Genomic DNA, 27,247 nt, shown 5'->3' with positions numbered 1-27,247 from the left:
TGTCGTTTCTCTCCAATACAGGTGTGTTCACAGTGGTGCGTCCAGGCGGCGGAGACACACACACACGCACGCACACACACAAAGAAAGGTATCCATGTCTGTTTGTATTAGAACTCGTTGTGTGTTTTCACAGTTTGTGTGTTCTAGGGGGCGCGCGCACGTGTGTCCGTGAGAGGAGTGCGTGGTTACGGTTCATCCTGCAGCTTTAAACCCGAGGAGCCTCCGGCTGTCTGCTCCCGGGGGTCCGGTGTCCGGTGGACCGGGGGTCCGGAGCTGCTGCTGCCGCCGGACCCGCTTCCTCTGCTGGGTGAAAGTTTGCTTCCTCCCGGAGGCTGCGGAGCGGAGCTGGAAGTGTCGGTTCTCTCCCGGCAACAACTGCGACATCGCCCCGCCGTCGAGGTGCCTTCTCCGCCTTCTCCTCCGTCTCGATCCGGTCCCGGTGTCCGGTCCCGCCTCCTCTCCGCCGGGCCCCTCCGGACCGACTCTTCCAGAACCGGATCGTTTCCTTTGTCGCAGCCCGACGGCTCTAAAAATAAACTGTGCAGACACGAGACGGATCAGAATTCAGCGTCATGAAAGAGGAGGAGGAGGGGGTTGGGGGGGGGGGTTGATCCTCCGATAAACACCCAACACCCGCTGTAACACACACTGGTCGATTTACACTGATGGAGCCCGGGTCAGCATGTTGTCCAGGCCTGCTGGTTGCAAATGACTGGGAACTGTACGGAGACTGGGATGTGTGGTCGCAATCTATAGCATTTTTTATATAGGAACAGTGTCTGTTGTATTGCAATGTACGTGTTGTGTAGATTTAGATGAAACATTAATTGACAGCAAGTTGTTAGTGGAGAAAAGACGATATACATTACAATTTACATGCAGATTAATGGGAGTGAAGCCTGTTCAAGGATCTTCCAGCAGCCTGCTAACGTGGAGGCTTTACATTGACCTCTTGACCTTTCTTAAACTCTTGTGTTCCTGCTTATGTCCCCCAGGCTGGGTATGTCGGATGAGGATTCCCGTACCAGCACCGGCTCTTCCTCCTCGGCGTCCTCAACTCATCAGCATCAGGAGGAGGACGTGACCCCCCCGAAGAAACGAGAAAGCAAAGCCATCATGAGCAAGTCCTCCAAGCTCATCTCCACTAGTGCTAAAAGGTGAACGGCCTGATGGCGACCAGGTTTCAATGACCTACACTGCATTAGATTCACACCACTCTACGTTGCTATGATGGTTGAAAGGCTCATAGATGTACTTTAGGTTTTTAATATCCCCGGGCCTGACGTTCACTATGTTGAAAGTGTTCTTATCTATGCCCAACATCTGGAGACAAGGTCAGAGTTCTGGGTACAGGAAGAGATGGACACCAAAGGTCGTCAAGTGCATCAGTCCAAACACTCTCTGTCAAAAAGGGCTTTTCACAGGTTCTCTGAGGTTTTATTCACTAGCAGAGCAGCTCTCGCCTTGTGTCCGTCAGGTGTGGATCTGGGCTCCTGAGTGTGGATCCACGTTATTTGATCAGCGCTTCCCTTTTGACCCTCGCCTCTTTGTTTTTGCCTGTGCAGAATTCAGAAGGAGCTGGCGGACATCACACTGGATCCACCACCAAACTGCAGGTGAGTGTATCAATCATAGTGGAGAATGTGTAATGTGCCATTCGAAGCATCTGGGCTATTGACGTGTGTGTTTGTGTGTTTTTTTGTTGTTTTTGGTTCTGAGGATATTTAGAGGTATTCATTCTAGGTGTCTTGAATGTGATGTGAAATCTCTTTTGAGTTTGTGTCCAGTCAGAAGAAGACAAACGTATCTAAAAGATTCTTAGAATTGTCCTGCTCATAAAGCTACTAGAAACCTCAGTTAATCATTTCTTTTTGTGTTTTACCACCTCTGCCAAGGATGTTAGGTGTTCAACCGGCCATTTGTTTGATTGTTGGCAAGATTACGCAAAACGACCGGACAAAACAGATTAAAACTGGATTTGGTGAAAGGAGGCCGTGTGGGTTAGGGAAGCGCCTGTTACATTTTGGTGCAGCTCCAGGAATTTTGTTTATCACTTTCTTTGTGAGATAGTTCATTTTTTTGCCATTTTCACTGATTTCCCCAATCAATAATTCATGGATCTTGATGAAAAAAATCAGGCATGTTTAGGAGAGTGGTCTCTATGGGGGAAATTTGGTGCAGCTTGTTTGAATTTTAGGGGACGGTTGGGCCTTGGCAGAGGTATCCGCTCTAGTCGGTCCCATTCTAGTTTGATTCTTTTAATGGACAGTCCAATCAAAATGTTCCAGTTTTCGATTGTCTGACTGAATTCCAGTTCGCTGCTTTAGTTCTGTCCAAAAGCTATGAACAAACACCACTGAGCTCCACTGTTACACTGGGTGACTTCTTTCTTTACAATGTGCACACGCAGAATGGTCACTTGAACATGAAATCTAATATTTCACTTATCTGTCTATGTGGAACGTATATCTGGAGAACCAATCATCTTAATAGCTTTAAACTTGGCATAAGTATTGTTAAGGACCAAAGGAGGTGCAGGATTGAATTTGGTGCAGTTTGGATACGTTCAATATTAATACATTTTGAATAAATTCGCGCTCTGAGATGTTGATGTTGATCACAGGACGTCAGCGTGTTCACAACCGACGCATTCACAACAATGTGAACGGATTCTCCGGTCTGGAGCTCTGCGTACAGAGGAGAGCTTCACTGAGCTCTGAACAAACAGGTGAACAGCTCTCTGTGGAGCAGCTGTGGCTTCAGGGTTCTGCAGCCTGAGTCCAGCAGCAGGTCTTTACTTGCTGGCTCAACCGCTGCAGGTCACTCTGGCAGTTTGAGAACGAAAGCTGCAACCAGCATTAACACAGACCGAGAGAAACAGCCCATTCCAAACACGCAGGTTTACAAGGGGCACTGCACTTGTGTGTATTAGTCCACAAGTGAAAGTAGTCCCCAGTAAATGCTTTGTCTCCTCCTGTTTGAGACATGTTTACTCAAAGCCACAGTGGCCAACTGGTTTAGGATAATACTGAGCATTTTTTCTTTAATGAAACTGTATTTTGGTGAGCCTGTGTTACTTCATCAGGAATGACTGAGGGCAGACTGCATCATGTCAGGTATGACTCCCCTTCATGTTAGGAGCAGGTGATTGAGCAGTTTTCTAACCAGCTGTTGCACTGCACCTGTAGCGCGTCTTTTTTTCAATTGTTGCCTTAATTCATCACAGTGACGGCCGTTCTTACTGCACCGGTTCTCCTGGAGGATCATGGGAGTGTGCATTCTCGAGTGTCTCCCTTTGGTCGACATGGTGACACCCGAGTTCAGAAGACGTAGCTCTCACCTGGCCATGAAGGAACTGACTTAGTGCTCCACATGTGTGTGTGGTGGGATTTGTCTTATCTTTAGCAGGCATCATCTTTTCATTTAGTTTCTTTCCCCTCTAGAAAATCCTCCACTCAGCACCACTGACAGTGCACTAAGGGAGTTTTTAAGGGATTGTTTAGCTCTATGTTCTTCATTAAGCAGGGAATCTGCTCATTAGGGGTGTGAACAGAGCTGGCTAGCTTCGCCTTGCAGGTGCCGTTTAATGGATTACACACCGGTGAGTCAGTGGGTTTGGCGTCTTCGGCCTGCTCCCTTTTTCCAGACTAGTGCCTGTCAACATCTGTTCTCTGTCGTATCAAACTTTATCTTGCAAACACTTTAAGGCAGTGTCTTTCATCTGGCATTCATCCAAATCCAATTACACACACAACTCAGGGAATGCTGCGCAGGCCCTCTTTTATTTGTTTACAGCCTCGTTGTCACTGAAGTGTGAAGTGCAGACATCACAGTTCTGCCCCTCCCTGCATTTCCTTATGTTTTATCCCTTTTTCCTCGCAAGCAGCTATTTCATTAATTGCTCACATCCTGATCTTTGTGTCTCCCAACGTCCCGTTTCCCCGGACACCTGAAGACATTCTCACAGATTCCTGACATTGCATTGGTCAGAAGCTGAAGAGGAGGGTATCTGCTAGTGCTGATCAGGGTTGGATGATTCATTGATGTCTTAAGCTCGAACCATTTGTAAATCACGTAATCCTTTGTGTCTCTTTTGGGCTCTCCTGATGTCGCGTGCGTGCGTGCGTGCGTGCTGCCTCAGAACTCTCTCTTTTTGCTGTGAGCACACATACACACACACACCTCTGCAGTGTGTTACTGGCTTTGCGTGTTTTAGACTACTGAGGTTTTCTCAACAGTTTCTTCATATCTATAAAAAGCCTCCTCCCTGGAGAGGAAGTGGCTGGCCCGTACAATGCAGTTACTTCACAAAGACCTGAAAGCAGCACTGAGCTCTGAGCTGCTGCTGCACAGATGGAAGTTTGAAGAAGTTCCCCTCCTACGTGGCAGGTTTTAGTTGGGTAGCAAAGGGGAATAGAGGTTCCATTTTATCTCCCGTCAGCTGTAGGTACGGCTGAGTTTGACTTCTTTCTGCCAACTGAAATGTGTGTGTGTGTGTGTATATCTGAGCATCCAAGATCGAAAATTCTTAAACGTAAGTTATGCTCACATCAGATAGTTCCTGGTTTACAGTAACCAGCCACAAGTGGTGATTAATTCTGTTGGGCTTAGACCTTGGACGGGTTTCTTGAAGAAAACAAAAGTCCAAAGCAAAGTCGATCTGTGTAGTCCCACAAATTGAGCTGAAATATTGCAGAACAATGTATATTCTTCATGATCCAAAACAAACACATTTTGTACTCTGTGTACAATCCTCACTGAATATTGGAAATTAACTTTTCAGTTTAGACCAATACAAAATAACATGTGTGAAACAGTCCCGACCAATCGACCAAAATTAAGTCTGACCTAAAGAGTTGGACTCGGATCAAACTAAACCATGGCTCGGTTTTTTGCAGTGTGTTCAGCCTTTCTGAGTAATTGCAGGAAGTTGGGACATCATTAAAGGGCCCATATTGTTTCAAATACATTTTCTGGGCTTTTGCTATCTGTAATTACTTAGAGGGGGTCAGTAGGGACCCTCAAAGTATGAAAACAGTCACTCCGCGGACTTTTTTACTCAGTCCAGTCTAAGAAATGTATTATCGAAACGTCTCCTTTTGTACTTCCTCTACGTATGATGTCATTCGGGATCGCACTCGTCTCTTGGCCCCACCCAGCCGGTACCAGTCCAGCCTCCGAACCCACCATCCATTAAAAAACTTGGATTTTTGAATTTCAATCTGCAGAATCATTTATATATACAGACTTTGTTCCACATTCATACGCTGACAGTTTCTCAGTGCTCACCTTTAAATACACCTGCACATAGAAGAAGACAGCAGACTGCTCCAACTTGAAACTTCATGTGATGTTGAAACTTCACCAGTGCACACACACTGAGAACAGAGGCTTCCAGTGAAGAGGGATGTAGTGCTGTTTGTTGAACTTATGACTCGTGCACATGCATGTGCTCAGTAAAGTTGTGGCTCATCCCTGAGGTTATGTAACAGCAGCTCCTACAGTGGCAGGTTAACAAACATTGGTCAACTCTAACTGAGAACACAATCAGACTATACTAATATTAGAGTGGTTGTATTTGTGTGACACTAGCAACAGGTTAACAAACACGAGTGGTTTTGGATTTGAATTAATCATTGACAAAGCAAATGAGGCTGCATCGAAAGCAACATTCTAGGGAAAAGTTGCAGTGCAGGTAGAGGTCAGGCTCATCTATGACAACATGGCTTTTCATTCTCAGTAGGCACTTTGGAAGCAGCACAAAATGTCCTAGTTTAATAGACTGAAAGCAGCCAGAAGGATGAGGGAAATGCTGGAGTTGATGTTTCTCATAATTTCTCAATCAAACACCTTCAATTGTCAATATGACAATTTAACCATTTGTCTTCAATCACTGTCTTGCATGACATACCACTCAACGATTAAAATGATGTGTATGGATTTCAACTGGACCCCTTATTAGCCCCCCCTTGTATGCATTTGAGAATTGTCATCTATTCACATCTTTGCATTGAAAGTCCTGCAGGAAAATGTCACATTTAGTCTGAGCAACCCATTAGTCTTCCTCGTGGGAATGCTGCGCCGCTGCCATCACATCAGCTCTGTGTGCAACAGAACTTCCCTGTGCTCAGCCCCCTGGAAAATGTGATGTCATGGTCCAAGTGAGGGATAAAGAAATATTGAGCGGAGGGATTAAAAGCAAAGATGCAGTTTGTTGTCTGGTGGTGTACTAAATAAAGACATGACACACTCGGACTGCTTTTCTAGACAGAGCATCCGTGCCTCTGTTGGCCGGTTAATCAAATGGCTGAGATTTCACCAAAACAGGGAAGATATCCTTGAATTAATCATCCTGTCTGCAATTGATGTAAATGTCAAATTAGCATACATCCATATATATATTATAAATCAGATTTTAAAATGTTTTTCTTTGTTGAATCTGCTCTTACTGATTTCTTTCCTGTGTTGAATTGAATCCTTCAGTTCAGCCTCTAGAGACCATGTGGGGGGGCTTCAAAACATTCAATCTTCCTCTCAGTTTAAACTGGACAATGCAATGTCCAGTCGCTGCTTAACCAGCAGTAAAATTAGTACATTCAGACATTTCATGCAGATTTATTCATCTGGCAATTAACACAGTACTACCATATATTGACCTGCAGTGGAGTCATGTTTTGATGATTTTGTCAGACAGTAATCCATAAACGTTGAACATATTTAACCCTGATGAATATAAATTAGTTTATTTGGGATTTTACTTCTACAAAATTGAATGTTATGATATGAGAATGTTTCTTATCGACATTATTCTGGTGGTTTTCAGCTGTTTTGCTCAGCTCCAGTAATAAGACTTAATATTATGTAAAGACTGTTTGTTTCAGTGGAGGAGTATGAACCATGTGATCTTCATCCTGCACTGTTCTCAAGTCGCACTGAGAGAACCTACACAGGCTGATTGCCATGTACTAAATGGGTGGGGTGTGGTTGGGGGGGGGGGGGGGCGGTGGTGTGTGCGGTGCTCTTGCACAGATTCTCCGTGGCACTCAACTGAAGTGGAGTCATTACATTGTCTGAGTCAGGCAGATTATTACAGTCTCTCTCCCTATCATCACAATAGCATTTTAGGCAGGTAGTGGTGATTGAAAATGAGTCTGCAGGCAGTGTGCACATTGAGGTCCACAATAAAGAGACGAAACTTGCACAAAAGTGGTTTGAGAGTAACACGCATTGTGAAGCAACACAAAGTGTTGAATGGATCCATTTACAGATGAAAACACAAATGTGCTTAGTACAGAGAGAAGAATAGAAAGAGAGAACCGATGTATTTTGATCTTTTCAGCTCTGAGGCTTTTACACTGAAGGTAAAAGTTTTCTGTTTTGTTTGTTAAACTGTAATTACTGACAATACAATAATAGTTGTTCTTTCTTTGCAGTTTTAACAGCGCTTTGTAATTTAATTTGGTTGGTGAAATTTCTGTGCGGGCAGCGAAGCTAGTGGTGCGGTCTGCCCCGACAATCGAAAGTAAGGATTTTTTGTGGGGTTCTCGCTCAGGTAATTGGAAAAAAGTGCAGAAAATATCAATACCGTTTCTATCTGTTGAGTGGGTGCAGCCTGCAGCCCACCCCCAAAGGCTAACACTGCCCACCCCCTTCTTCTGGCCAGTCAGGCAAAAATCCACAGAGCATGCTGAGCGTTAATGATACCTCAACATTTACCTGGTTCAAGTGCCGTAAAGCATCATATAAACTCCATCAGGCTCTAATTAAGTGTTCATAAGTTATGTTCATGGTAATAGTCACTGGTTCGAGATGGTCATTGGACACTGATGTTACTCCATAGAATAAAATATCTTCTGCAATCATGATATCATTTGATCATAAATCAGAATTGTGGAAGGTAAAACACTGATCCTATGGGAAGTAAAGCCTGACTCTCACTAAGTACACTGTTAAGGCTCCATTATGCTTCTACGTATCCGTTTCTCGGAGAGGGTTGCACGGAGAGCGGAGAGTCTTTTTGATTTTTACTTCTCCGACGACTGTACGTTGAAAACAATTCACCGCCAAACCCATAGGTGGCGCAACGGAAGACGAGCTCAGAGAAGCCTACCCCATTTGGGAAGAAGAAGTCCACGTGTGTCTGCAACAACTTACCTCTGTCGGCTGGCCTCCCACACACTGAACCATGGCAACTAACAGAACTAAATAAAGTGACACCCAGCAGGTCAAAATGCTGATGTTATCGTTTCTTAGCGCAGCTGTTCCTGGGTCTTGTTTCCGAACTCTGTTGCTAATTCCACAGCTTAAAGCTCTGTGTAGCTTGAAGCTAGACGGAGCTAGCTAGCTCCCTCCCAGCTTCCACACAGTCAGCAGGGACTCCCGACACTAACTACTACTATCCAGTGTTTGCTTCTAACCTGACGGTATTATAGAAACTGTGTCATGATAGAAGTGGAATTAAAGTCGTGACGGCGGGTTTTTGCACTGTTACCACCGCAGTTAGCATGGTGGCTAGCCTGCTAGCCTAGCCCGCTAGCGCCGTTTTGAAAGCTCGTTATAACCGTATGTGACTGTGCACACATGTCGTCAGTGCTCTAACAAGCCACCGTCAGCCGGACAACTCCGCTGGCTTAACACACACGTCACATTAATCGTAGAATCGTAGTTGTGTTCGGGTTTATTGTCAAGCAATAAACCCGAACACTTCAAGCAGGAAGTTTGAGGTCCGGAAATTACGTCGTAGGGAAATGATCGGGAAATCACAGCCAAGAGCTGTCCGTGGAGTCTCAGAAACAAAGACAGACAGTTCGAAAAATCAGAGGTGTACGAAAAGCTGTCCGAGGCGCTCGGAGAGGGCGTTCCACGACGGATAGGGCGGTCTTATCTATCCGTTTTAGAAAAGACGGACAAGCATAAATTGGCCTTTAGCGTTGACTGTCAACACTTACAAATACAGTGTTTCATTTAATTCAGTTCTATTCAATCACCAAATGACAACATATATTTTACATAGCAAAATTATAGAAAAACCCAACGGTTACCAATACGAGCTAATTTCAAAGTCTAGACAGGTTTTAGGTGAAAATATAAAAAAATTAAAATAAATAGTTTTGCACCTTAATTCATGTTTTTTACATTGTAATCCTGATAATATTGTTTTGTGCCTGCTTAACTTGTTATTTGTTGCTGCCTGTCTTGGCCAGGACTCCCTTTTTAAAAAAAAAAAAAAAAGATTATTTTTTTTTATAATCCCAGGGGAACCTTTACTGGTTAAATAAGGTTAAGAAAAAATCCTTAAATGTAATGTGAATTCAAGCACTCTTTTAGGTTTTCTCCATATGTTTGTATGAATTACCCAAAATACTGCACATTTAGACCTGAACATCTCCACAATGGAGCTGATCTTATCTGCAGCAGATGAATGCTGTCGGCTCAGTGAACATATTCAACCTCTGTTCTCCTCTGCAGTGCTGGGGGACTCAGTTTTGGGTAAACTGCTGTGTGCCTTTAGGTTAAAAGCTTAGAAAAAACGGAAACAGCTGAAATGTCAGCTGTGTGAGTGTGTGTGCTACGGAAGACCCCCCCCCCCCCCCCTCCTGATATTGAAGTGAATGACCACAGTGATAACATGGCATATTACTGGCTCACAAAAAGCACTGGGTGGCCTCTCTATCTTTCTCCTTCTCTGTCTCACTCTGTCTCTTTCTCTCTATCTTTCTCCTTCTCTGTCTCCCTCTGTCTATTTCTCTTTCTCTCCCTCTGTCTCTTTCTCTCTCTCTCTGTCTCTCGGTCTTTGTCTCTTTCTCTCTGTGGCTTGTCTGTGAATGTTAGACGATTCTGTTGTCAGGCGGAGATAAAAAACAACTTGGTCTTGTTGAATCGGTGGCAAATGATTCATTATCTATTCTGGGTCCTGCCTGAGATCTTGTGCTGTGGCCAGTAACATGTATATCATCCACCCCCCCACCCCCACCCCCAGGTCAGGCGTCCCCCTGCAGGAACGCTGCTAACACAGTGTTAATGAAGTGCATTCCTCAAAGGGACGTGGTATTTTTTGTAGTGAGCGGGGGGGGGGTTCCTCCCCTTTTACTTTCACATGTGGGTAGGAGTTGCTTTTGTTATCAGTCTGTACTCTTTGCTTCAAGCCATCACTTACACTGTAGTTAGAAGTGGGACTGACTTTTTACATCTTCGTATTATATAACCATTACATGCATGAAGGTTACGATCACTTTGAGTTGAAATGGTTTTAGAGGTTTCGATTCGTGTGTGTGGTGATATTTGAAGCTGTAATTTGTGATGCTGCTGGAGTTCATTTACATTTATACAGAGAAGTGTTCTCTGTTCTTTTTCTGTTCCCTCGCTGGTGGACATAATAATAGAACCCTACAAAACTAAAGCTTGTATTGATCAGAAAATGATGCCGAATCGTACGAAGTCATACGATAAGTGACGCTATGACAAAATGTATGTGATGCAAAATTTAAAAAATGCATTTTTCCTGGAATCTCTGCAAACATGACCTAAAGCTTAAAGACATCTAATTATGTTCACATGGTTGGATAATGATGCAGCAGGACATCATTATGAAAATAAACATGTTAAAATGGTCTGATTAGGGTATATTCAGCCAGTATCCCTCTTATGCTTTTCATTTTTATTGGTGCCATAAAACAAATATTTTTCAGACACACTGGTGTGATGTATTGTAGCATTAAACTCTGCTTCACTTCAGAATCCTTAAATGTCACAAAAGTAATTCTCATAAAGAGAATACTATCAGCTGTAGAGTTAAACAGCAGTAAAAACTGAAGCGTGTTGGTTTGGGCTGTTAGAAGAAGTCACAGTGTAGACACGGTGGAAATGAGTGACAGGGAAAAAGGGAACAACAAACTCAACTGTTGATGGTTTTTCTGTGATATTATTTCTAGATAATCTCAAACCGTCTGTACTGAACCTATATATCAATCAGTGAACTGCCTTGACTGATTTATCTGCCTTTTAATTAAGCCTTTAATTCTACTGGTCAATCCAGACATTTCTTTTCTGTTTGTTGTTTAGTATAGAAAACATCAGAAATGGTGAAAATGCTCATTATTAAAGAGTATTTGTTTCAATGGATTCTGTTGATTGACCAAGAACTTGAGGAAAACAATAATGAGGCGAGAATTTAGGAAACTTGAACCACCAATTTGGCAGTTGATTTTTGCAAATTAACTTAATTGATTCCTGTTGTAGTTAATTGATAAAAATTAAATTGCCATTTAATTAACTTTCTGGCATCTAATTAGATCATTGATCAACTGTTTCAGCCCAAAGCACATGATTCACAGAGAGTATAGTTGTTTTCTGACCTCTGGATGATGTCTGTAGTGAATCCAGATGTTTGTCTTTCACACACGAACGACGCAACACAGAACTCCCTGTAAGATTCAGACGAGTGCTGGTGCTGTGAAGATCACATGTTTTTATTTACACCGGCTTTGGTCTTTACCACTAAAAACTCTTGCCATCTTCATTGTGCCTTCTTCTTGTGTGGCGTCCTTTTTTCATCCTGAGATATTTGTCTCCTTTTTGATTCATTTTTTAATCTTGCGTCTGTCGTGTGTTACTAACATCATCAACGCACCCACTTGCTCACAGAGAATCCAGAAGAAAGTACAAAGTCCAGAGGCTATCAGTCAGACATGTATGTTCACACAGGTACAGACAGCCCCTCAAGAGAAGCCGCCATAGAGATGTGCACAGGCTCACACCTGACCCTTACCCCACTGCCCCCTGGTGTGTGTGTGTGTGTGTGTGTGTGTGTGTGTGTGTGTGTGTGTGTGTGTGTGTGTGTGTGTGTGTGTGTGTGTGTGTGTGTGTGTGTGTGTGTGTGTGTGTGTGTGTGTGTGTGTGTGTGTGTGTGTGTGTGTGTGTGTGTGTGTGTGTGTGTGTGACAGAATACGATGTTTGGCTGATATTAACCTCTGCAGACAATAGTCAGAACATACGACCTGCAGAGGAATCAGTGTGTGCAGTCAGAACTTCGCTGGCCTGTATTATTCTTGGAATTGCTGTGACTGAATAATGTAATAGTTTTGTTTGTTGAATAATACATCGTACTTTGTTTGTTTAAATATTCAAATAGTTTCTGTCTAAATATATTGCTGTACACTGTGTTGTGCATGTTCTGTTTTTCACTTTCATTTGAATGCCTCTAACGTGCTGTAAGAGCTCTGCTTATTTAACAATGGTTATGTGAAACAGTAAAGTGTCTTTTTTCTGAGCGCTTCATCAGACGCTCAATTATGTGACAACTTCTCTGCTGTCAAAATGCAGAGAGGAGCTGCTGTGGACTTTCTGTGCTGCTGCTGCACATTCAGTCCTGTTAGGATGCAGTTTTATCTCCACAGGAAAATGAGGCTATGTTGATCTTTTTTTTTTTTTTTTTTTTATGACTTCCCACTGTGTGCATGATTACGCACATGGGCCATTGCACTTTGTCTATTGTATTCCTGGCTGCAGAAAATATACATACATTTTAGTGATTGAGCAGATGTTGCATGTCAGAATACAAGTTTATCTCAATTTATTTTTTCATAAATGTATTTATTCTCGAATATAAAGTGACTATACATATATTTCAAGCCTTTTTTTGTTTTAATTTCAATGATCTCGACTCGAAAAAAGGTTAAATCCTTTATCTCATAATATTTTATTATTTCCAAAGATCAGTCAATCATCAGAAATTAAATATTCTAATATGAGATGTTTTTTAGATATAGGCCTTAATTATGAAATTCTAAAAAATGTTGGAAGCATTTTATTGTGCGTATAAGGAGTCTAGGATATATCGTTTTTTTTATTGAAGACTGAGGTTTCAAATGAATCACAGTCCCTTTGTGGTACAGGGGAGTTACCTCAGTTGTTTTCTAGTTGCTAGAGACACTGTCTGATCTCTGTAGCATCCAAATGTTAAACCAGAGTTGATTTTTCCTGTGTCTTGACAGCGCCGGACCTAAAGGAGACAACATCTATGAGTGGAGGTCGACCATCCTGGGCCCTCCAGGCTCCGTGTACGAGGGAGGAGTGTTTTTCCTGGACATCGCCTTCACACCAGACTACCCCTTCAAACCCCCCAAGGTCAAACTTCTCTTTTAACTGGATGTCCGTCAGTTCGTGGCAAAGCTTGTTTTTGTGCATCATGAGCTGATGGAGCTCCTTTGGAGAGGTGTTATTTTCACATTTTTCACTAGAGGGCACACAACCAAGTTAAATCTGCAGTTCATACATACAGTGGCATTACTCACATGGTTGTAACCCTTTCAAAAAGTGCAGAAATGTACTGTCATCTCATGTTTTCAAACATTTACACTTAACAAAATATGAAATTAGGTCTTTTTTTTAATACCTAAAGTTCTGCTCTTCATTTCTGCACAAGTGTAACCTGTGGATCAGCATTCTTTAATTTCATTGTCTCCTCATTTTCTTCATTCTGCATTTGTGATGCAGTTGGTTTGTGCACACTAGTTTGTAAGAAATTAAACTTTCAGTGCTGCTCAATGGGTTGATGTTGACACTGCAGTTCAGTTGTATATTTTCCATGGAGTCTGGCAGACAAATGAGAACATAACGTTTTAAAAATCTGTTTTGGGCGAGTTTTTTATGAATTATGAAGAAGAGAGAGTGGAAAGGGCAACTGAGAGGAAGGGGGGGCGGAACACTTTTTTCCCCTCTAATATTTCTCCCTCTGGCAGATATGGTCAAACTGTCTCTGCTCTTCTGGCCTCTCATACCTTCAAATCTACAAAACAGTGTACACTTATACGCACGCACGCACTCACCTACAACAATAAATGGATGTAAGCCAAACATAATGACCCCCCTCACTTCCTTGTTTAAAGTATCTTTACTGTGTTTTTTTTCTTTGTAGTTGTAAATGTTGATGCAAGTCTTGTTCTCCTTCTTGGTTTTTGCTGTGTATTTGTGTTGGTCACCAAACTGCATCGCACTTAAGTAAGTAATTTAAGAATAAATCTGTTTAGTGATTTTGATCCTCTTGTTTTGTGTGCGTCGTCCAGGTGACGTTCCGCACCAGGATCTACCACTGTAACATCAACAGTCAGGGGGTGATCTGTCTGGACATCCTGAAGGACAACTGGAGTCCTGCCCTCACCATCGCCAAGGTCCTGCTGTCCATCTGCTCCCTGCTCACTGACTGCAACCCTGGTGAGAGCTGCAAAACACACACACACACACACACACACGCCCAGTTAGAGCCTCTAAATCACCTGAAAGCTGATATTTTTTTCTGACAACATTGATTATATTGGGACTTTCTTCTTTAACAATAAAAAAGAGTATTTTCCTCTTTCCCATCTATTTTTGTCTGCAGCTTCTTATTATTATAACAAAACATTGCTCCTTAAAACACAAAACTCTTCTCAGCCTGATCTCCATTTCCGAACATTAGAGGAGAAATAATGAGATTCTCATTTAGGCCCTACAGGACTTTACTTAAAGGATCTTAAAGTTACATTTATTACTCTTAAATGTGCTCTGTGACTCCAGCTCATATTACAGACCTTTAAATCCCCTTATATCACCAGGCTAAGCCCTTGTGACTGGAGACGGAAACACAGCGCTTGTGCTGATACTTCCTGAGGAAAAGCATTTAATAAATCTTTCTATTCTTCTGTTGTGAAGGTTTACTGCAGTGTAGTTGCTCTTTAAATGTAAGCACTGTTCTGTGGGGTAGTATCGGGGACGATCATATACAATGTGTGATTATTTAAAAGCTCATAATCAGGGGCGGTTTTCTGGCAATCATGGACTTACAAGGTTTTTGGAGTAAGTGTAATGTGGCACCTTGGTAAGTTATTCACAGATTCACTATTTTATTTAAATATATTTGTTCAACTGTTTTCTTAAACTAAGAATAATGTTGGGATATTTAATTACATGTGCAGTGATGGAGGATTTTGTCCATATTGTCGGCTCCTGTTGTGGGGAAGTTTTTTTGTGTATTGTCAAAAAAGGGGCAATTAATATTATTTTTTCTATTAGAAAAATAACCAGAATGGATACACTGTGTGTAAATATCTGATCAATGGGCCTCATGCATTTACATGTTCGTATTCTTGTACATTGGTTTCTGTGGTGAATTTGTGCAAACATGCCACAGCAGGTTCAAGAAAAACTTAGAAAAGTGTGGCGATGACGTGCGTAAACAGGATCAGTGCCACCTGTGTGTATTAGTGAGTGCACAACAATAGTTAATTAGCATAATAAAGGCCCAAATAATAGCTTTCTAAATGCTTAAAACTAATGAAATATATGTTCCATTAGTAAAAAACTTTATTTGAATAACAGCAGACTGAGTTTTTTGTGACTCCTAAAACAGATCTGGAGCACTGGTAAATTATGTTCATACCTTTTAAGAAAATGAGAAAGAAATACAAGAAAATTGGTGAATGCAACAATGCCATGACTCGTATGGACAATTTAGAACAAATCTGTTCGTACAAATGGTTCATGAGGCTCATTATCCTTTATGCAGGGGTAGAGCTGTCACATTTCTTGTGACCAAAATAATCCACAATTGCTTTTTTACTGTGATATCTGTAGAAACAAAGAAAGACACATTAGGATATCGAATAACAGTCTGCAAGTCCTAAAAACGCTTGGACAGATTTCTAATGCCACGTTTTGTCTTTGTGTGTTTTCAGCCGATCCCCTGGTTGCCAGCATCGCCACACAGTACACAACCAACAGACCTGAACATGACAGAATAGCCAAACAGTGGACCAAACGCTACGCCACATAATCACCAGAGGGGCTGCTGCTGCTCGGGGGGGCGGGGATGATTTTTATCTCAGAATTTAAGTCTTAACTCTTAAGATAACTTTTGTTGTTGTCATTTATTTTATTATAACTATAATCAAATTTGGCAATAATGCGTTTAATGTTTTCTCTTGTTTTGTTTTTTTTAGCTTGAGCTTGAAGGATGAATGTAAATACTAAATGTAATGTAAAAACTGTTTGATGAAACTTGTCACAGCATGATCCCCGAAAGTCAATATAAATTCTCACATGCATTAAAGGTTCTTGTTGAAGTTTGCTTCTCCCTCCAAGGTGTTTTACACATGTAGACACGTTTAGATATGGATGGATCCTGATGGTGACGTGTGCTCCGTTCTGATCACAAGTTGTTCACTCTCTCCCTTAAACACTACGACACGACCAACTGAAGAAGCCTCCATCTTGGTTTAATCATTTCCAACATGTTCCCTTCACCACAAGAATAACGCTCTGAGAGGATTTGTTATGAAGAGGTTTTTATTTTTATGCAGCACATTTTAAGACCGATTAGAACAGTTTTAGGGTTAATTTGACTGAAGTCTTGATGTCACTACCTCTGTTCTACTAGCAGCACATGAAATGTTTATACTCAGAAACACTGAGGACACAGAAAACAGCACAGGTCATCCATCACAGTCTCTCCCTGTTTAGTTTTTTTTTTCAGTCAGGGAATGTTGCTCATTAAAGTGACAAATATAAATTAGTTAAAAAATAAATATTTCCTCTCAACACAGATTTCTACTGTTAAAAAGGCTTCTACACAAACACACACACACTCTCACACAGCTTTAACCAGGACCCTATATGATTATAGAGGCTGGACGACACAGGAGTGCAGCTAAGGTCAAACATTATGAAATCAAACAAGTTAAAGTAGTACCATAAGCGTTATTGCTGAGCCATATTTACTATTTGATACTAACCGGGCAAAGGACTGATGCTGCGTTCACATCAGACGGGAAATAACGTTTCAGGTCCTTAAACTCTGTAAACTCTGTCTATAAACCACTTGAGGTGTTTGATGACAGAGTTTTGAAGAGAGTTTCAGATTTCACAAGTCAAGCACATGTTCAGCTGCATGTCTATAGATTTAAAGGTGGCTGTAGTCATGTACCCTGTACTGGTCGTGAAGAGATTCAATCCAATCTCCATTTGTTCAGTGCATAAATAGATAGAGTGGATTGTGAGTCTGTTTGCAGAATGGCCTCCGATTGGATTCTTCTCGCTGCCATGAACGAGATTATATAACTCTTTGTATTAACTTGACTTATGAACTTGTCCTTCAACTTGGGAGGATACACACATTTCAAATGAAAAGAACAGTTGAGGTTGCACATTAATTCACGACCACAACTAAAATGCCAAACCAATCAATCTGTGTTTGAGTCGTCTGGAATCTTTGGTACTAAAGTGCTTTCTTTTTTAAATGATGTTTTTCCCATGAGAACAAGATCACCTTCCTGTTAGTGTTGAGCACTGTATGGAAAAGCTTTCTTTCAAGGGTTAGTGATTTAAGGAAGGTTTTGGTTTGTTGTAAAAGGTGAACTACAACATGAGCCCTCATATTAAGAGGTTCAGCATTTCAGAAAACTCACTTATCTAACCTTTTTTCCAGGGTCAGTGGAGACGATCAGTAACATTGTCTGTGCGATAAGTGTGGAGCTAGCTACTCGACTCATTTAGCCTTAGCTTACAGTGCAGGGAAGCTGCTAGCCTGCTTTTCATTTATTTTCTTTTATTTAAAGTGACTGCCTGGCATTGAAGGGACAGAACAAGTTGTACTCTGTATTCTGTTAATTACAGCTGGACAGTCCATTACAACTGCTCAGCCATAAACTCTACTTTTATTATGCCTTTATGGTAGAGGTGTAAACTCAGTTATATATTTTAGTGATGATGTTAACACATTTCTGCCAGTGTGGGTAAAAACCGGCTGTAAAAACTGTTAAATGTTTACGTTGCACTGAATAAAGTGGCCAATGAGTGTAAGTGGGAGCCGTTTGTAGCCCAACAACAGTTAACTTGTCACCAGCTGCAGCCTTGGCTGCCAGATATGGTTGATGACGTTGGTTTTACTATCGTCCAGACACAGTGGCCAGACTTGGCAACATAAGTGTGATGACATGATTCCAGAAGCAGCAGATGTTTGCTCTTTGTTGAGATGGAGCTCCAAAGAAGTTGTTTTTCAAATCACAATTTCTCCTGAAGTGTTGTCATCACAGTGACTTTGCCTGATTTGGTACCATCATACCATTGTTTTACATTTATTTGCAAGGAAAATTAGATGATATGTTAAATAGAGATCTTTAGAGACATCTCACTTAACACACAGCCATTATATTGATCTTTTCCTCTCACTTTCAAAAAGCAAGTTGAACAGTGAACTACCCACAATGCTGAGCTGTCCATAAATGATACAAATATTGCATATACGTGAATGAATGTGTGGAAATGATCAGGTGTACACAGAAGCAGTTAAAGTCATGTTGCTAAGCTAAAGGCAATCCTTGTTGTCCTGCTAGTTGTTCCCATGTGAGGTGAATGCAGCCTGTCCATATAGCAGGAGCAGAGAGGAGTGCTTTTAGGGGGGGGGGGGGGGTCTTGAGAGTTTCACATGTCGTTGGACGGAGTGCCTTTGCTTTTGCGCCCTGGCAGAGGGAAGGAGGATTTGCTCTGAGGCTGGGTGAGGCGGCTGGTCAGCTGGGTGAAGGGCTCGATGAGCGAGTTGCGTTCGGTGACGCTCACCTCCCACAGCTTCACCTTCTCACCTCTCGCCCACTGCTGCGCCACCTCCTGGTCCACCTGCCGACGCTCCCGCAGGTCCGTCTTGTTCCCCAGCACCACCACCGTCACCTGAGGACACCGCAGGAACACCGCAAGCAAATACGGTTAAGTTCATAGTACATCAGCCAACAGTTTAAAAACCATCAGATCATATTAACATTAGACTTTCTTATTAAGCTTTGAGCTCTTTACCTAGTACTGGACAGTAAGAAGTTAAAATATTGAGGTATTTCTCACCAGTCAAACTGAAAAAATGTAAAAACATCTTACATGTTCAGTATTAAATGACCATATAATTATTATAGTGACTGGAAATACTAAGGACATTTAAGGGTCATAATTGTAACAAATATCCACACAGAGGACAGAAAACCAACCAGAAGGACAGAGCTAATGTGGAGATGAACATGGCATCTTGTTACTTGGCCAGAGCCCTGGTTTTGAATAAGGTGGAGAAAAACTGGGCTGGGTAATATGGTTATGAAATATATTGAGATAAAAATATAGTCGATATATAATTATCACAATAAATGTCACATTATTGTTTCCTTTCAGTTTAAAATAGATTTTTGCTTCAGAGGGAAGGTTTTAAATTATTTACGAGCAGAGAATGAACAAATATTATACAAATCTTACACAGATCAATTTTGTGTTATGCTTCTCACTGTGCACAATGTATGAGCAGTCGATATTGTTTAATTACCAAGCCCTACAGGAAAAACCACCCGTTTTTCAAGGTGAAACTACAAAAGTGAAAGTAGATCTATAATCAGTTCTTTGAAATAGCAACCGACTGATTGCTATTGATGATTTGTGATACATAACTTGTCTTCAGGGTCACATGTGGCTGCTGCTCTCCTGAGGTTTGTTACTCATAACACTCTTGTGTAAAAAGACAGTTTCAGGTGTTGTTTTTTTCCAAGCTCTGACCTTCAGCTCACTACAATTAAAATACAATAATGGCTAATAATAATGGCTACTACAATGAAGTGCATACACTCTGAACCTGAAAACAGAGAAATCTGTATTAGTGTCAAGACACTTCCAGTCTTGTGATATGAAGCGGCACATTTCAGGACAAAGCTGAGCTAGACAGACTTCAAGAAACAGCACATACTAGGAAGGATACTAAAGAATACTTTGAAGCAGTTGCACCTCTTTTTTATCTCTGGATTTGTCGATTTCCTTCTTCAGAAAATCCACCTTCTTGAAAGACTCCAAGCTGTCGACGCTGTAGACGAGTACGAAGCCGTCTGCCACGGAGTAGTAGTGCTTGGGGAGGTCTTGTCCATCGTGGAGACCCTTTGTGTCGTAGAGCCTCAGCTGCTCCTTCACACCGCGGTCAGTTTCCACCGAGGCCACGTACACGTCCTCCTGGGTCTCACTGGACTCAGAGCCTGGAAGACACAGAGGACACAAGAGACATCAGAACCCAGACGTTCAGACCCACATACACATAACAAATCAACAGTATCTCAACTGAGAGATTACCTCAAAAGGTAGCAACATGATCATGGAAGCCCTTAACAGCACATTATGAGAAGTGAATAACTCATTTCATTAATATCAGACTGAAAGAACATCAGTTATATTCTGTATTATACTTACACAGTTAACCAAGGTGTTGAATATCAAGATCAATGGCGAGTCTTATTCTGAACCAATTAATTTAATTAATTCAAATTAAAACATTGAAATCACAGGATGTCTGATGTCTCTGATCTGCTGTCTCCAGTCCTTCCAGGTGCGTCTCTTACCTACAGAGTGATTTCCGTATAGCAACTGCTCCAAAATGGCAGTTTTCCCAACTGCTGCCTGGCCACACACCACCACTTTACAGCCTTTCCCCATGTCGAGCCTGTAATGCACCAGCACACCACGTCTCGCTGTTTACACCCCGCTGTGACACGCGTTAGATGTGTGTAACGTTAACACGGACCCGGGCTTCTAGAAAACAACAACAACTCGGAGTGTAGCCTTTAGCTTTGGCAGTGACAGCATTGTGTTGTTTAGCCTGGCTAGCTAACAGGTCAGCCGGAGCACGTCATGCCGCGTCGTGTGAACACACCAGGTCGAGTCCAGCTGTGAAATCACTGCGCGTCAGTCGCTGCACATCCGGGTGAAGTGTCCTGCTCTGATCAGGACGCTAACATGTGTTTATCAGGTTTGGAGCGTCACGTCCATTCTGCCCTGCTAGCTCTGATTATCCTGACGCTGCGCATGCGTACTGGCTAATGATGCGTTCACGGACAACGATTTTTAAGAAATTCGTCGTAATACCCTGCTGCATAATACACTACATCGTGTAATAAATGAATACTTCTGAACGGTTGTGACACATCATTAAACATGTGCGTATAATTCACTGTGTTCATGTGACTGTCTGTTTTTTTACTCCATAAAACAACAGTGGAACAGGATATTACAATGTAAACAGGTGAACAACTACACAATTAATAAACATGAACATGTGTGAAGTAACAACTGTGGAGTTATTTAACATCACTTCTACTTTTGAGCTTTTTTGCCTGTAATTATTCATTGTTTGAAAATGTATGAGAAGATAGTGTATTCATGCCAGACGCAGGTTGTGTTGAAAGTTCAGGGGGAAACATTTTTTATGCGTTGATTACATAATTCCTTTGTATTTTGTTTAAGGTATCAACACAAATTGTACTAATCTAACACTAATACTACTGTAAGCTATTTGAATTTTTTGGCTACACACCAACCTACACCCTGCTTATGACAGGAACTACACACCAATCTTCCATAATAAAGCCACTAAAAAGAAAAGCTTAGACTACATTTTAAATTAAAGATACAATTGTTACTCCTGAAGTTAGAAACATAATGGAAAGATTTGGGATATACATATAAAATAAAAACAACACATTAGGTCAATGTAAATTACAGTAAAAATTAAGTTTGAAAGGAAACCACTGTATATTATGAAGTTGCTGCGGTTACATTTCTGGAAGGAGCATCAACTCACATAACTCGCTCCCACGGAACAATTTTTTTTACTCTCACAAAATCCAATACAAAGTCTTGGAATTCTCAGGGTGTCTTTATTTCATAGAAAGGACTTATAGTTTCTTAATTATAGTTGTTTGAGGGCTGCACTCAGAGTTTAGATTTGTCTCTTCCCAGTGTGTCTCTCTCTCCCTCTGTCCCCCCGCCCTCTCCCTCGCTCTTCTCTCTCTCTCTCTCTCTCTCTCTCTCTCTCTCTCTCTCTCTCTCTCTCTCTCTCTCTCTCTCTCTCTCTCTCTTTCTCTTTCTCTCTCTCTCTCTCTCTCTCTCTCTCTCTCTCTCTCTCTCTCTCTCTCTCTCTCTCTCTCCAGCTCTCTCGCTTCAACCAGCCAGTCTGTCTCTCTCCCTCTCTCTCATTCTCTCTCTCTCTCTCTCTCTCTCTCTCTATCTCTCTCTCTCTCTCCAGCTCTCTCGCTTCAACCAGCCAGTCTGTCTCTCTCCCTCTCTCTCATTCTCTCTGCGTTTCTCTCTCTGAGTCTCTCTGGGTCTCTCTGTGTCTCTCTATCTCTGCATTTGTTTTATATTGAATGTTTTATAGATCAATTTCACCGAAATCTTACACACTATTTCATCTTGTCATCTGTGTGTCTCTCTCTCGCCTAAACCAGCCAGTCTGTCTCTCTCCCTCTCTCTCATTCTCGCTGTGTTTCTCTCTCTGGGTCTCTCTGTGTCTCTCTGTGTCTCTCTATCTCTGTCAATTGTTTTATATTGAATGTTTGATAGATCAATTTCACCTAAATCTTACAGACTATAACATCTTGTCACCTGCAGACGAAAGGCATTTGACTTCAAGATCCAGATAAGACTTCTTCTGAAAATAGAGCATCAACTGTTCCTACAGCTTCATCAACCAATAGATCTGCTCTCTGTTGTAAACCATGCAGCAACCAGATATTGTGATGAGCCTCAGAGCCGAACTCCTGCGAGCCAACACAGAGATTTTGGCTCTTAAAAATGGAACCTTGTCTCTGAAGGAGCAGGTGGAGCAGCTGGAAAACCAACTTAAAGACAAAGATGATGTTATAAAGAAGGAGACCAAGAAACGGCGTGCCCGCTTCAGGGCCTACATTGACTGCATGGCTGAGCTCACTGACTGTGAGGCCAAGTCCACTGTCAGGAGAATGAGAAGGAGATCCAGGCTCTGAAAGAGCAGGTGGAGCAGTTGCAACATCAGTTGAATGACAAAGATGGTCTCATAAAGAATGAGACCACAAAACGGCATGCTTTCATGGCCCTGATCAATTAACACAGTGTTGGAGTGAATTTAGTTTGCTACTATTTATAGCAACAGAGCACAACAACAGAAGACAAACAATGTTTCGAACTTTTTTACATTTGGTCTAATCTATATATTAATTATGACAACAATACAATAATAACAATACCCAGAATACGAATAATTTTCACCACTTTCTAAAGAATTTGAGCATGTTAACTCAAAGTAAATTAATTTGCCTAAATAATAATCCTTATAATTTCCATTTTGCCTCACTGCCTGTCAGTGCCCGGGCCCAAACTATCTATTTATATATCAAAGGACACAAATGCAAATACAGAGTGTTATCATTTGACAAACAAAAATACTTTAAAGAAAATGTTTAAAGCTTTACAAGTTCCTGCAGTTTTACTGATTTTATATTTTCAGTCAGGTTGAGGACTCAAACAATGTCAGATTTTTTAACTGTTTGGTTGTATGGTTCCCTTTTCGTTTTATTTTTCATATAAAATAGAAAGTCTTCACTATCAATATACCTCAAATAAATGTTTATAACATACTGCAAAATAAATTGTCGTTATCTCAACTAAAAGAACCAAGCACTACATTTCCCACGAGCAGAACACAGGAAGTGCGTCATCGTGGTTTTCATAAGGCATGCTGGGTAATTGAGCTCTCTCTTTCCGGCTTGTACGCCATCATGTAAGCGCGATTTTTTGCACTTTTGCACCGAATGAAATCCACAATAATCTTCTTTGTAATTCCTCCATCAGTCTTTTAGAATCGGGACATTGATCATCGACACATTCATCTTCCACACGACCTGACCATTTTTAGACTCATGTGATTAAAACCACAGATTGGGCTCATTCTGAACGGCGCGGAGCTTCGGTCCACCCGGGAGCCATTGACGCCGCTAGTCGCTGTAGGAAGCTAATGTGTCGCTGCTCTGATGACTTGATGTTTCAGTAAAACTTGAACGGTTTTAGCGTTTTACTCCTGTTGATACTGCTTTGTGTAGTTTCGTTAGTTGTGAGGTGTTTGTATTTACATTACTGTGAAGTATTGAGCGAGTGGCTACGGGGCTAACGTTAGCATGCATGCTATCTAGCCTGTCGGCTCCTCAGTACACATGGGCTGCTTGTATTTTCCACTGTACTCTTGTGTGTTCGACTCCTGGCTTCACATGCTTTGTGTGTTATGTCCGTGGAGAGGTCACTAAGAAAATCGTGCATGTGGTCGCCTCATCAGTAGCTCGTAGTGGCTCCACTCGTGCACATGTACTCAGTCCCAGTGGTCCGGAACCATGTGTCGCTATGATCAGAGTTCAAGTTGATGTGGATCTCTAGACAGGTTCACTTATTTAGACCTTGTATTGAGACGCCAGATTTTCCACGACTCCCAACTCAACAATATTCATCTGTAAATGCTGCTTGGTGCTTATATGCTCAGCTTTAGTGAATCTTAAACTCTACAGGCTGGCCTCATGTCTCGGACAGGCAGTTCCTTAATGGCAACATGTTATCAGACGTCACCGAGCTGTCACCTGGCTCATGATCCTATTGTTTCTCTTCCAGATAAGTCAACATGGGAGCATATAGGTATATGCAGGAGTTATGGCGCAAGAAGCAGTCCGATGTGATGCGCTTCCTCCTCCGCGTCCGCTGCTGGCAGTACCGCCAGCTGTCCAACCTCCATCGTGCCCCCAGACCCACCAGACCTGACAAGGCCCGTAGACTGGGGTACAAGGCCAAGCAGGGTGAGTGCCGAGCCCAGACCTAGAGCCCGAGTGTGAGATCTATTTTATCTGCTCCAGGTCAACTGATCATGTTTTATGTTTCATTCAAACAGGCTACGTCATCTACCGCATCCGTGTGCGCCGTGGAGGACGCAAGAAGCCTGTGCCCAAGGGTGCCACCTACGGCAAGCCAGTGCACCATGGTGTCAACCAGATCAAGTTTGCCCGCAGTTTGCAGTCAACTGCTGAGGTGCGTTCAAGTCACTCATTACGCAGATGCTTTAAGTCCAGGAGAAATGAGCTGTGTTTATGACAGTGATGCAGTTTATATGTGTAAAGCTGTTGTGATTGCAAATGGTTATTCAGGCATCAGCTTTAAACAGTTCCACATTTGGAAAGGTTCTAGAAGCCGTCCAAGAGCCTAGTGGATTTTCATCTGATCTGTGCCCAAGGCATGCTCCTGTTGGGTCACCTGCGTGACACACATTGGCTAAAGAGTCCAGTATCCCATGTTTTTTTTTTTTTGTATGTAGTAGCACATACTGTGGCATAGCATGCAGGGCACCTGTTTGAATTTCTAAAGATCCTTATTGGTTGGATTTTATTAAGGGGACGTTGACTCCAAAACAGAGTTGGTGACTTGAAGAACTGCAACAAATTGTCACTCAGTTAACCGATAATAAATTGGACTCTGAAGATAATGTTTGGATTGTTGGCCAGATAAGAGATGAAGATGCCACTTTAGACACTGCAAAATATCAAAGTGTTGGATGCATTTACATTTTTTTGCTCTGGTTCTGAGGAATGGTTTTGTACAAGCTGGCTCGCTGACTGGACATTAACCCTTGATACTGTTCAGACTGTTTCCTGCTATGGGGCAGAAAACCTTCTGCAATAAGTGGTTAATGAGGGCTATAATTGGTGACATTTCCTACCTAGAATGTATAAGGGTGGTGGGATACATGTGGCGGTAGTGGACTTCTTAGATTGTCTCCCATCGTATTGCTCAGGCCACGAAGGAAAACAGTAATTGCAGCAAAGTAGTTTTTATTTAAAGATGGTTCATGTCCTCGTGTGGGTCATTGGCCTGTTGGCACAGATAAGTCACGACATGTTATCTCCATCTATTGTGAACACCTCAAGACAAAACTTAAACAGAATTTGATGTTGTACACTGGCTTTTCCTCGAAGTACCGTAATACCCTACTCAGACAACACTTGAGTGTTGACCATCATAAAGACAACACAAATCTTTAAAATAAATGATTGCTTAGTTCATGTTTAAGAAAAGTTCTGCTCATATTAGCTCAAATGTCTAATATAGATGCTTTTATAGAAATTTTAGATAGAGTGGAAAATGTCTAACCAAGTTCACAGGTGCCCACTCTGAAGGATGTAGGACATTTATAGATGTAATTATGTAATATAGATCACCAAGCAGCAGTTAACTAATGTTACTGTTTTGTAACATTAGTTAACCAGAAAATCATTCATTAAATATGCCTCTATGTTTTCCAGGAGCGTGCTGGCCGTCACTGCGGAGGTCTGCGAGTGCTTGCCTCCTACTGGGTGGGCGAGGACTCCACCTACAAGTTCTTTGAGGTGATTCTGATCGACACCTTCCACAAGGCCATCAGACGCAATCCAGACACCCAATGGATCACAAAGGCTGTGCACAAGCACAGAGAGATGCGTGGGCTGACATCTGCAGGAAAGAAGAGTCGCGGCCTGGGCAAGGGCCACAAGTTCCACCTGACCATCGGAGGCTCCCGCCGCGCAGCCTGGAAGAGGCGCAACACCCTGCAGCTGCATCGTTATCGTTAAAGCGCGTCTGTACATTTAAAGAAATAAACGGCCTTTTTATGGTGACTAGTCATGTCTGTGTTTCATTCAGAGGTTTTGTTAGAGAACCTGTTTTTGGGGGTCTGAGTGAATTATTCTTTTATATCCTCTGGCTGTTGGTAATGCACTGCTGGGTGGTGTCAGGCCAAGACTACACATGCCTACTGGTGGTTGATAAACTGTGGACTGGTACAGGCTGCTCCTTTACCCTCCCTGACTCCACACTGTCCTGCTTGTGGCACCAGGTCAACCATAAAATATACCAGCATGTAGACATAACCTGTTAGTTGAGGTCCAGTGGAGGGTTACTTTACAAGTTGCACATAAATTTGCCAAAGTTTATCCATAATGTTCTGACTTCTTACAAGTTAAATGGGTTAGACAAATTTGAAAAGATTGAAACTCAATAAGCATAAAACTTTTCAAAGTTGAGAAACTTATCACACAGCTCTAGTATTGATCAAGCTGGTGTCATTTGAATTCAAATTTAGCAAGTTGAAGGTCTGCTTCATTTAACTTAAAATGTATATTTGTTTTCTGTTTCTCCATGGGCTCAGAGTGACTATTTAGGCACGAGATCAGCAGAAACACATACTCTCGTATTTCTTCATGACGTCCTGTGAGAGGGATCCCTCACGTGGCTCTGAGTTTTATACAATGTTTCCTCTTAATGTGGGTTTCTTTGGTTGTTTTTTCTCACTCTTGGCGAGGACAAAGGATGAAGTGGAAATTCTGACAGTATCTCCAAACAGCCACTCATGAGGTTTCCAGTTTCAAGATCTGCACAGGGT

General features: G+C 42.0%; 3 protein-coding genes across 6 annotated transcripts; 2 read left to right on the top strand and 1 right to left on the bottom strand.

Moving 5' to 3' along the window:
• The first annotated feature begins 24 nt into the window (after window positions 1-24).
• ube2e1 (ubiquitin-conjugating enzyme E2E 1) lies at window positions 25-16,102 on the top strand. Of its 3 annotated transcripts, none has more exons than XM_061092233.1 (6): window positions 25-88; window positions 996-1,157; window positions 1,566-1,616; window positions 12,993-13,125; window positions 14,064-14,211; window positions 15,711-16,102. In XM_061092233.1, the coding sequence occupies exons 2-6, from the start codon at window positions 1,003-1,005 to the stop codon at window positions 15,806-15,808; spliced, it is 585 nt and encodes a 194-aa protein (XP_060948216.1). In that variant the 5' UTR covers window positions 25-88; window positions 996-1,002; the 3' UTR covers window positions 15,809-16,102. The 3 variants fall into 3 exon arrangements, with proteins under 3 accessions (XP_060948216.1, XP_060948217.1, XP_060948215.1); XM_061092234.1 differs by lacking the exon at window positions 25-88 and adding an exon at window positions 186-399; XM_061092232.1 differs by lacking the exon at window positions 25-88 and having other exon boundaries at window positions 626-1,157.
• A 2,351-nt stretch (window positions 16,103-18,453) lies between these two features.
• On the bottom strand, window positions 18,454-20,835 carry nkiras1 (NFKB inhibitor interacting Ras-like 1). 2 transcript variants are annotated; one of them, XM_061092231.1, is made up of 4 exons: window positions 20,696-20,835; window positions 20,385-20,485; window positions 19,783-20,024; window positions 18,454-18,696 (listed from the first exon to the last, which is right to left on the bottom strand). In XM_061092231.1, exons 2-4 carry the CDS (start codon window positions 20,476-20,478, stop codon window positions 18,454-18,456), a joined length of 579 nt encoding a protein of 192 aa, XP_060948214.1. In that variant the 5' UTR covers window positions 20,479-20,485; window positions 20,696-20,835. The 2 variants fall into 2 exon arrangements, with proteins under 2 accessions (XP_060948214.1, XP_060948213.1); XM_061092230.1 differs by having other exon boundaries at window positions 20,385-20,835.
• Window positions 20,836-23,519: 2,684 nt separating this feature from the next.
• Window positions 23,520-26,483, top strand: rpl15 (ribosomal protein L15). Its single transcript, XM_061092229.1, has 4 exons — window positions 23,520-23,578; window positions 24,454-24,635; window positions 24,728-24,864; window positions 26,133-26,483. Exons 2-4 carry the CDS (start codon window positions 24,464-24,466, stop codon window positions 26,436-26,438), a joined length of 615 nt encoding a protein of 204 aa, XP_060948212.1. The 5' UTR covers window positions 23,520-23,578; window positions 24,454-24,463; the 3' UTR covers window positions 26,439-26,483.
• The last annotated feature ends 764 nt before the right edge of the window (window positions 26,484-27,247 follow it).

The sequence above is a fragment of the Limanda limanda genome, chromosome 19 (assembly GCF_963576545.1).
Source record: "Limanda limanda chromosome 19, fLimLim1.1, whole genome shotgun sequence".
Taxonomy (NCBI): Eukaryota; Metazoa; Chordata; class Actinopteri; order Pleuronectiformes; family Pleuronectidae; genus Limanda; species Limanda limanda.
The sequence above is the reverse complement of the archived record's forward strand: the minus strand, read 5'-3'. Positions and strand labels throughout refer to the sequence as shown.

What these genes read in the sequence shown, in the direction of transcription:
- ube2e1 (XM_061092232.1), top strand. Translation starts at nt 985, where the DNA reads ATGTCCCCCAGGCTGGGTATGTCGGATGAGGATTCCCGTACCAGCACC. An exon ending in GATCCACCACCAAACTGCAG is followed by an intron (nt 1,617 to 12,992) that starts GTGAGTGTATCA and finishes GTGTCTTGACAG; the next exon opens with CGCCGGACCTAAAGGAGACA. An exon ending in GCTCACTGACTGCAACCCTG is followed by an intron (nt 14,212 to 15,710) that starts GTGAGAGCTGCA and finishes GTGTGTTTTCAG; the next exon opens with CCGATCCCCTGGTTGCCAGC.
- nkiras1 (XM_061092230.1), bottom strand. Translation starts at nt 20,478, where the DNA reads ATGGGGAAAGGCTGTAAAGTGGTGGTGTGTGGCCAGGCAGCAGTTGGG. An exon ending in ATACGGAAATCACTCTGTAG is followed by an intron (nt 20,025 to 20,384) that starts GTAAGAGACGCA and finishes TGTGTCTTCCAG; the next exon opens with GCTCTGAGTCCAGTGAGACC. An exon ending in AATCCAGAGATAAAAAAGAG is followed by an intron (nt 18,697 to 19,782) that starts GTGCAACTGCTT and finishes CGGTGTCCTCAG; the next exon opens with GTGACGGTGGTGGTGCTGGG.
- rpl15 (XM_061092229.1), top strand. Translation starts at nt 24,464, where the DNA reads ATGGGAGCATATAGGTATATGCAGGAGTTATGGCGCAAGAAGCAGTCC. An exon ending in GGGGTACAAGGCCAAGCAGG is followed by an intron (nt 24,636 to 24,727) that starts GTGAGTGCCGAG and finishes TCATTCAAACAG; the next exon opens with GCTACGTCATCTACCGCATC. An exon ending in GTTTGCAGTCAACTGCTGAG is followed by an intron (nt 24,865 to 26,132) that starts GTGCGTTCAAGT and finishes TATGTTTTCCAG; the next exon opens with GAGCGTGCTGGCCGTCACTG.